The sequence below is a fragment of the Camellia sinensis genome, chromosome 14, assembly GCF_055761805.1.
Source record: "Camellia sinensis isolate YWXY chromosome 14, ASM5576180v1, whole genome shotgun sequence".
NCBI lineage: Eukaryota > Viridiplantae > Streptophyta > Magnoliopsida > Ericales > Theaceae > Camellia > Camellia sinensis.
The window spans coordinates 78,799,031-78,808,286 of NC_138974.1; the positions used below are offsets into that span (position 1 = coordinate 78,799,031).

At 32.6% G+C, this 9,256-nt stretch overlaps 1 protein-coding gene across 1 annotated transcript; it reads left to right on the plus strand.

Annotated features, from left to right (window-relative positions):
- The first annotated feature begins 5,598 nt into the window (after positions 1-5,598).
- Positions 5,599-8,160, plus strand: LOC114276956 (UDP-glycosyltransferase 86A2). The gene is made up of 2 exons (XM_028218785.2): positions 5,599-6,276; positions 7,208-8,160. Exons 1-2 carry the CDS (start codon positions 5,757-5,759, stop codon positions 8,158-8,160), a joined length of 1,473 nt encoding a protein of 490 aa, XP_028074586.2. The 5' UTR covers positions 5,599-5,756.
- Positions 8,161-9,256: the final 1,096 nt, after the last annotated feature.

Here is a 9,256-nt window from a genome sequence, read left to right on the forward strand (position 1 = left end):
TCCAAGAATTTAGAAGAGAAGCTAAAGATTTGGGAGAGATTCAAGGGGAAATCTCAAGAATTGGTTTAAAGTAAGTAAAACTTAACTAGAACTCTTGGATTAACTCATCTTTTGTTTGGAATCAAGAATCAATTTGAAGATTTAAAACCTACATAAGTTAGGGTCTTGGGTTGTGTGTTGTTGGAGCTAAATTCAAGAAATTGAGTCTTGATCTCTTTAACTTTGTTTGATTTGAGTTCAATCTTGTGAATACTTCATGAAATGAGCTCTAGGGTTTTCATACAACAAGATTTGTGTAAGGATCATCCATGTATAATATGTATTTGAGCTTTATCATGAGATTCTTGAAATTATGAAAAAGATGAGATCTTGATTTTGAACCTTAAGCAAGATTGATGTGTTAGAGTTGAAATTACACTTATATAATGTTAGTAGATCATGTTTTTGAAGAGTTTTGTATGAGTTCTTGGCTTAAAATTGGGTCTAGAAGCTTATACCTTGAAGAATTTTCGGATTGTGCAAAATTACCTAAAACTGCATGTGCGGCTGGAAGTCCCGCACGTGCAGAACACAGGGTAAAACAGGGGCTCGCACACTGCTTTAATTGCAAGTACGGTGAGGGCCTTCCGTACGTGCAGAAAAGAAGGAGAAAATCTGTCAATTTCTATTAACCTCTTCGACCCTCTAAACCTGTTTATGAACATGTTTAGACCCTCTGGAATGTCTAAAGATAAACATAAATGAATGAATCGTAAAACGATTAAATAAAGGAAAAGGCTAAGAAATGAATAAATTGTTTACCGAATTCGTATATGTGTTATGTTGTGTAGGTCACTTGCCAGAAGGACTGCTGCATGACCAACATCACTATGAGTAATAGTATTGCAAAGATATGTTCTTAATTATTTATTTTGATCCATGAACGGTGACCTATTCTGAAATTGTGTTTTGATTGAAATGACTTGAGTTTCATGAATGTTATATGACATGTGCAATATGGACCTAAGGTCATTCTGTTTATGCTACTTGGGCCCGAGGCCGTTCTGTTAATGATATAATGATATATTATTAGACCCGAGGTCGTTCTGAACAACTGTTAATGTGTAGGCCTGAGGCCATTTTGTAATATGTGTTCATATGTTTGGGCTTGAGGCCATTCTGTACTATATTTAGGCCCAAGGTCGTTATGTGCTATGTTTGGGCCCAAGGCCATTCTGTACTATGTGTGGGCTTGAGGCCATTCTAATAAATGTTGGGCTCGAGGCCATTCTGTAATATCAGTGAACCCGAGGTCGTTCTGTAATTATGATCATAAAAAAGCTACGAATTTATGATGTTATACTTACTTTGATTATGGGCTCATTCATTTAAAGCTCTTCATTGTATTATTACTCATTGAGTTTCAGTCGCTCTATATTATGTATGTATATGTAGGTGATCAGCATGTCGATGTCCAGCATGAAGCCTAACCTTAAAGTCTGCTTCAAGAATGGTTTTTGTGATCTCGATCGGTCAAGTCTCCAAGATGGAGCTTTTGTCTTTTGGCTTGTATCATGTTACAACTTTTATTTGCTTTTGCTACGGTGGTTTTGGATATGTAAACTATAAGTATAGAGTTTTCTATTGTACATAAGTTTTGCATAGATATGTTAATGTGTGAATGTGCTATGATAAAAGCAAAGTATATTTTTTATCATATTGACACAGCTGGACTTTCATCATTGTTATATGCTTCCGCTTATGGCCCCATTATTATAATTATTCTGTATGTTTGTATGAGGCCATAAGTAATCAAGTAATTACTGGCCGGTTATGATCTAAACCTCTAGGGGCGGGTTTGGGTCATGACACTTCCACTTGCTACTTTACTATACTCTACTTACTGCTGAATGAGCTTCCACTTACTACTTTACTAGACTCCACATACTACTCAGTAAGTTTCCACTTACTATTTCATTATACTTCATTTACTACTCAATTTTGGTTTCACTTACTACTCAATGAGCTTCCACTTATTACTTTATTACACTAAACTTAGTACTCGATTTTGGTTCTTGATCACCTACATATATATAACAAACAATGAGCTAAAGCCCAATGAATAACAACTGTGTAAAGGAGTTATGAATGATGTCCTTACAATAATTGAAACAATCGGCTCATCAATAGATCATTTTCTCGATCAATATCTCGTAGCATTCAATCATTTAGATTCATAATGGTCATAGTGGTACATCCAATAGTAGAACAATTTAATAGGTCCTAAAGACCGAATAATCAATTGAAGGCCATCAATACAATAAACAATAGTTCCAAGAATTAGAACTGATAGAGATCTCTGTAACAATAATAATAACAATAGCAATATGCTATGGATGCCACGAGTACAATTCAAAAAATAGGACAATCATTCATTTAGTAAATGGTATTACTTTAGAAAATAATACATTTAATCAATCGAAAAATAAATACGATTGAACATAGCTTTACAATAGTGTTACTCACAGTGGGTTCCCTGAAACACGTGCTAAAGATGCACTAAAGATGCGGCATCCGACCTAAACAAACAAATTCAATCATAACAACTCAATACACAAGTCAATCATTCAATTAGTTGTTTACTTATTCAATTTCTATTCAATGTTTACCCGTTCGGTTCACACTTTTCGTTATATATTTCATTCGTGTTCATGAGATGCAAAAGCACATGAAAAACACATTAAAACTATGCAAACGGAGGCCCGAAAGGTAGAAAAATGGAGCGAAAACGAAACCTCGACTCCCCTTACAATTGCATGTGTGGGGGCACTAGCCATATGTGCGCCCCGCACATGCAATTAAAGTAGTAGCTGAGCTTCAAATGTCTTGTTTTTCGCACGTGCGGGCCTCCAGGCCGCACGTACAGTGCTGGGTGCTGTTGAGTCCGAAAATGTGTTGCAATTATAAAGCTCAAAGTTTGCAATTCAAACCTCATTTTTATGCAATTCAAGTCCCAGATCTTGTCAAAAACACCTTAAATAAAACTCATAACTTCAAATTGAGGCTCAAAACCATGCAAAAAGTCCAACCTATTAAATTTACATCCAAAATTATATTCGATACAAACTTAGCTCCAATCTTTGAATTCCATGGAATTTTCCTCCTCAATTTACAAGAATCATGCAAGGATTAATGTGTATAAACAAAATGAAAACCATGCATGTCCACAATTTGAGCTAATTCTTCTAATTTAGTTGATCAAAAACTCTAAGACATTATAAAAGTATGAACCATGTGTTTCAAACTTCAAATTCCAAAATTAATGAGGAAAGCTCTGTCACTTGTAGAATTCATGAAGATCATGCAAGAAAATATAAAATATGAGATAAAAAAATTGTTATATTTAGGATGATTTTTTAATTTTTTATGAAAAAATATACAAAAAGTGGATAGAAAAAGAAAATTTTGATTTTTTTAATATAGATTATTAACTTTTTAATTTTTTTAATCACTTTTTAAAAAAGATTGAGTTGTCAAATATATTTTGATAACTCAATATCTGATTTTAAAGACATTATTCGAAATACTAATTTCTCTATCCACTAGCGTAATCTATACTATATATTAAGTAAAAGGGAGTTTTTAATCCTTAAGGCCTGTGAGAGTTTCAATATCCCAATCTGAATTTTCTAAATTTTTTATTAAAAAAAACTCAACATTTATTGATTTGGTCAAAATCTTCTGATCAGCATTTATTAACTTTTTTCAATCCACATGTCTTTCCACATGCCAGCATTTATTGATACAATCCCCTTATCAGTATTTAAAATTCACTCATACAAATAATTATAGATACAATTCATGTATAGTTACTGCAGTACCTTTTTCAACTTCTCTCATACACTATGGTTAGTGACAAGATTGTTAAATTATTTTTATAAAAAATCTTACAAAACATAATTTATATATTAAAAAAAAATCTAAAATAAATATAAATATCTATAATTATCTCATACATAACACGAGTGATAGGCTAGTTAAAGTTAAAATAAAGTCTTATAAAGAGAACATGCTCACAACCCCAAATCTGTACCACTAACCCACCCTTGGGATTTATATAGACTTATATTATATCCATAAAAATTAAAATTAAAATTAAAATTAAAATTAAATTAGTTTAAATTTTTTTATAAATACTTTATAGGGCAAATTACATATACAACCCTCGAGGTTTGGTTAAATTACAGATACTCCCTGAGGTTTCGGAAATTACATCCCGCCCCCTGAGGTTTGTATTTTCATAACAATTTACCCCCTGAGGTTTATATTTCATAACAAATTACCCCCTAATTTCTTATGCAAATATAGCATTCAGGGGGAATTCATAATTTCTCAAACCTCAGGGAGGTATCTGTAATTTAGCCAAACCTCGAGGGGTGTATATGTAATTTGCCCTAATTTTATACATGTAAGCATATAAAATTTAAAAATAAAATAATCAAAATAAATAAACAAATAGTACAAGCTGGACGGATCTAAGACCTCTTGAGATTTTTTATTTTTTTTTAATACAAATTCCTTTTACATGTTTGAAAAATTACATTTATTCATTGTCAGATTAAAATAACATATTTATCCCTTAACCTTTATATATATAAACTAATAAAATAATAATAATATTTTATTCATGTCATTTTAAGGAAAATAATAATAATATTCTTTGGTTTAACTCATACAAAAAATTAATTTTTTAATTTTTAATTTTTAATTTTTTTTTTATTTTTACTGAATTTTTTAAATATTTTAAACAATTTTTTTTTTTAAATTTTTAGATATACCGAATCTAGATATACTTAAAAAGTATAATATTTTGTAATTTTTTTTTTAAAATTCACAAAATACAAAAAAAATATGAAAATAAAAAAATTCAGTAATACTGTAATAAATATGAATGGCGATATTTGGTAATATTATAATAAACGTGGATGAATAGACGAAAAAGAAAAAATGATGGTGGAAATAAAATAAAAAGGAAAATTTCTATTCATATATAAAAATTTATACAAAAAATATCATAAAAATGTTATGATAGTGATGTTATTGTAAATATAAATTATATTTATGGAGTGTTTTATTTTAAAGTGAAAGGTCACTATTAAACTATATTATTGTGTTTCAAAATTTTTATATAAAATTTATATTTATATATCATCACTCAATAAGAATATGTTCAGGTAGAATAATAATAGAAAGTTGTAAAATATAGTCACGATAATATGAAAAAAAAAATAGTAAGGAAAAGGACAAAATGATTATTTAAAAATTTTTAGATATAACATTTCAGGAAATAATTTATAATGAGATTATAAATATCAGATTGGGAAATATAATTTTTTAAACGTAAAAAAGGGATCTGTATTAAAGAAATTTCAAAGAGTGACAGTGTAATTTATCCAATGAGTATTTTCATGAAAAAAGAATAAAAAAATAAAAAGAAAGAATTGGATGAACATCCATCATTAATCATAAACAATGGTGAGACAAAGCTCTCGTATAAATGGATAAATGGATAACAAGAAATAAGAAGGCTCAACCATTGTATACACATACATACAAATATCCAACTCCGAATATCAAGCATTGTCAGTCAATTCTCAGGTCAATTCAGTTAAAAAAACCAGTTACTTCCCTCTCTCTCTCTCCCTCTTCAACAACCATAACAACAACATCAGGAAAATCAAGAAAACTCTCTCTCTCTCTCTCTCTCTCAAACAACAATGGTGGATTCACAGGAAAAACCTCATGCAATCTTCATACCCTACCCTCTCCAAGGCCACGTAATCCCGTCCGTCCACCTGGCAATCAAGCTCGCATCACGAGGCTTCACAATCACCTTCATCAACACTCACTCCGTCCACCACAAGACATCCAAAGCCCAGCACGGCGGCGACACCGACATCTTCTCCACCGTCCGCCGCCAGTCGGGCCTCGACATCCGCTACACCACCGTCAGCGACGGTCTTCCGGTGGAGTTCGACAGGTCGCTCAACCACGACCAGTTCATGGCGGCGCTCTTGCACATTTTTTCGGCCCACGTGGAGGAGGTGGTGGCCGAAATCGTGAAGAAGGGGCCGCCGGTGAGTTTTTTGATCGCCGACACGTTTTTTGTGTGGCCGTCGAAGGTGGCGAAGAAGTTTGGGTTGAAGTATGTCTCGTTTTGGACTGAGCCTGCATTGGTTTTTACCTTGTATTATCATATGGATCTTCTTAGGAAGAATGGCCACTTTGGTTGTCTTGGTGAGGTTTCTAAGCCTTTTCAATTTCATTTTTTTATCAATCTTTTGCCTGAATCAATGTGGTATATGGCACTTTGCATAACCTAATTAGTAGAGTAATTATATATCAACATTGATTTTTCTATAAAATAATGTGACATGTTGTGGTTAATTTTTTATTTGCAAAACGTTTTTCAATTTGTAACTTCATGATGATATATATACATTATTTTTTATATAAAATTATATTGCACTTGTGGTTTTTTTATTTGAAATATAAAACATCTATGATTGTTCTTATAATTTCATAAATATCACTGTTACATTATTTTTATTATAAATTTTGTATGTGTCTAATTGTCTTTTGTGATTTAGTGGGCATTGGTTGTCCAAATTGTCTTTTGTTTTAGCCGATCAAAATAAATATAAAAAAAAAAAAATTGGTTGTCCAAATTTTTAACACAAAAATGAAAATTTCAATTCACTTTAATCTTGTTCAATGTATTAAAGTACTAATGATCTTGCATGACAAAACAAAAAACTAATGGATTTTGTTTTCTTTTTGACTTAAAGTATATATTAAGGAGTTCAAATTCAAAATACTTGTTCATTTTATATAAAATATATGTAACAAGGTTCATAATTTAAATTTCATAACACGTATAACACATTAATAAGACTCAATATTTCTTTTAATAAGACAAATTTTAATATTTATTGAACAAATTTACACAATTGTTCTTGAGGCATTAATTATTATGGGATTTGAATTAAAAAAACATATTAGAAATATGTTACAAATTAAAAAATAATATTTATTAGTAATACCCATATTGATTTGGCCCGGATTATTATTTTTGTTTTTTTGTTCCACATTGAAAATACTCTATGCAATATGTGATTTTTAAACATGATTCCAATTTTTTTTTTTTTTTGGTCATGAATATAATCAGATGCACGTGAGGACCCAGTAGATTACATACCAGGCGTCCGATCAATCGATCCAAAAGACATGACGTCATACCTCCAAGAATCAGACACGTCAACAGTCTGCCACCAAATCAATTTCAACGCATTCAACGATGTTCGTGGAGCCGATTTTGTTCTCTGCAACACGGTCCAAGAGCACGAACCGGACACAATCTCGGCCCTCCAATCCAAAATGCCCTTCTACGCCATCGGACCTATTTTCCCAACCGGGTTCACCAAAAGCATCGTCGCCACCAGCCTCTGGTCCGAGTCTGATTGCACCCAATGGCTCAACACCAAACCCCCCGGTTCGGTCCTCTACGTGTCCTTCGGTAGCTATGCCCACGTGGCCAAAAATGATTTGCACGAGATAGCCCATGGGTTGTTACTTAGCAAAGTGAGTTTTATTTGGGTGCTTCGCCCTGATATCGTGAGCTCTGACGATACCGATCCCTTACCCGTTGGATTTAAAGAGGATATTGGTGATCGTGCGATGATCATACCTTGGTGCTGTCAGATTCAAGCATTGGCTCATCCATCAATCGGAGGGTTCTTAACTCACAATGGGTGGAACTCGACTTTAGAGAGTATTTGGTGCCAAGTTCCTCTGTTGTGCTGCCCACTGTATACTGATCAGTTCACTAATCGTAAGTTAGTTGTCGATGATCTAAAGGTTGGGATTAATCTATGCGATAAGAGACCGATCACGAGGATGGAGGTTTCGGAGAAGATTAACCGTCTGATGAGTGGAAAATCTAAGGATACGTTGAAGAAGGCGATTAAGGATGTGAAAAAGACATTTGAAAATGCGTTGACCAAAGGTGGATCATCGGAAACAAATTTTGATCGATTCATCAAAGATCTAAAGGCCAGTATTGAAAAGAAATGTGGGGCCAATGTGGGGGTGAACAGAAAGTGTCCGTCTGATGGTACTTGACTAGCAAGCATGGCTTTGATGCAGAGATGACGAGGTTTCTATTTTGTAAAAATGAAAGACTGCTATTTGAAGCATTCATTGTAAACATTTTTTTTTTAATTTTTTATTGGAAAATGAGTTGGACCCCAGTGGGGGTGCTGGGGGTCATCTCTGATTGGCTCAAAAACTGTTTTTTTTTTTTTTCTTTGGTTTTGGCCAGTGACAGTGTGCCAACTGTCACTGGGGTGCTGGGGGTCGCCCCCCACTGAGGGTCCCCAGCATTGCTCTTTTTTATTATAGAATTTTGGGAAGTCCCTTAATGAAGTTTGTTTAGGGGGAGACAAAGAGCCCAACAATTTGTAATCATTCAAAATAGATTTTTCAAGAACATAAGGGCAATGGTAGAGGACCACAATTTTTGTGGCTCAAATGGTTCAAAACTGTCAAAACGACGTCGTTGTGGCAGTTTTGAGCCATTTAAGCCACACAAATTGTGGCTCTCAAACATTATTCCATAAATACTAGTATGTACTTTCAGTTTTATAGATAATTTTGTTAGTTGTCTGGAATGGATGGTCTTAAATTGTGGGTGATTATTTAATACTCTTAGAGGATGAATACGTGATGTTCTATAAGGTTTTGATTGATGAAAAAGTATAAAGGCTCACAATTCATGTTGGAGATGTGAAATAATATGAGACTAAGTAATTAGTGATTGGCTTAGAGTATGGTCATGTAGTGTTCCGAGTGTATTGAATAATTTCCCCTCAAATTGGATTGGAATTTAGAGGGAAATGATTTATTAACACATCTCAAAAGTAATTGAGGGGTTGATATCTAATTCAAAATTATTCATTTTCTTTTGAATGGGTTATTTTGTCTTTGATTTATATCGAATTTCTTAATTAATGTTATCAATTGAATTAAATTGACATAATGTAAAATTAAAAAGTAAAATTAACACAATTAAAATTATAAAAACCAAATAAACAAAATTTTATACATTTGTGACAGAGATCATAGATGCTCTAAATTTTTACCACATTTTAGATCCTAATACGATTTGAATCATTTAACCAAACTGAAATCTTAAAATCTTATAATTTGAATCGGGATT

What these genes read in the sequence shown, in the direction of transcription:
- LOC114276956 (XM_028218785.2), top strand. Translation starts at nt 5,757, where the DNA reads ATGGTGGATTCACAGGAAAAACCTCATGCAATCTTCATACCCTACCCT. An exon ending in TGGCCACTTTGGTTGTCTTG is followed by an intron (nt 6,277 to 7,207) that starts GTGAGGTTTCTA and finishes GAATATAATCAG; the next exon opens with ATGCACGTGAGGACCCAGTA.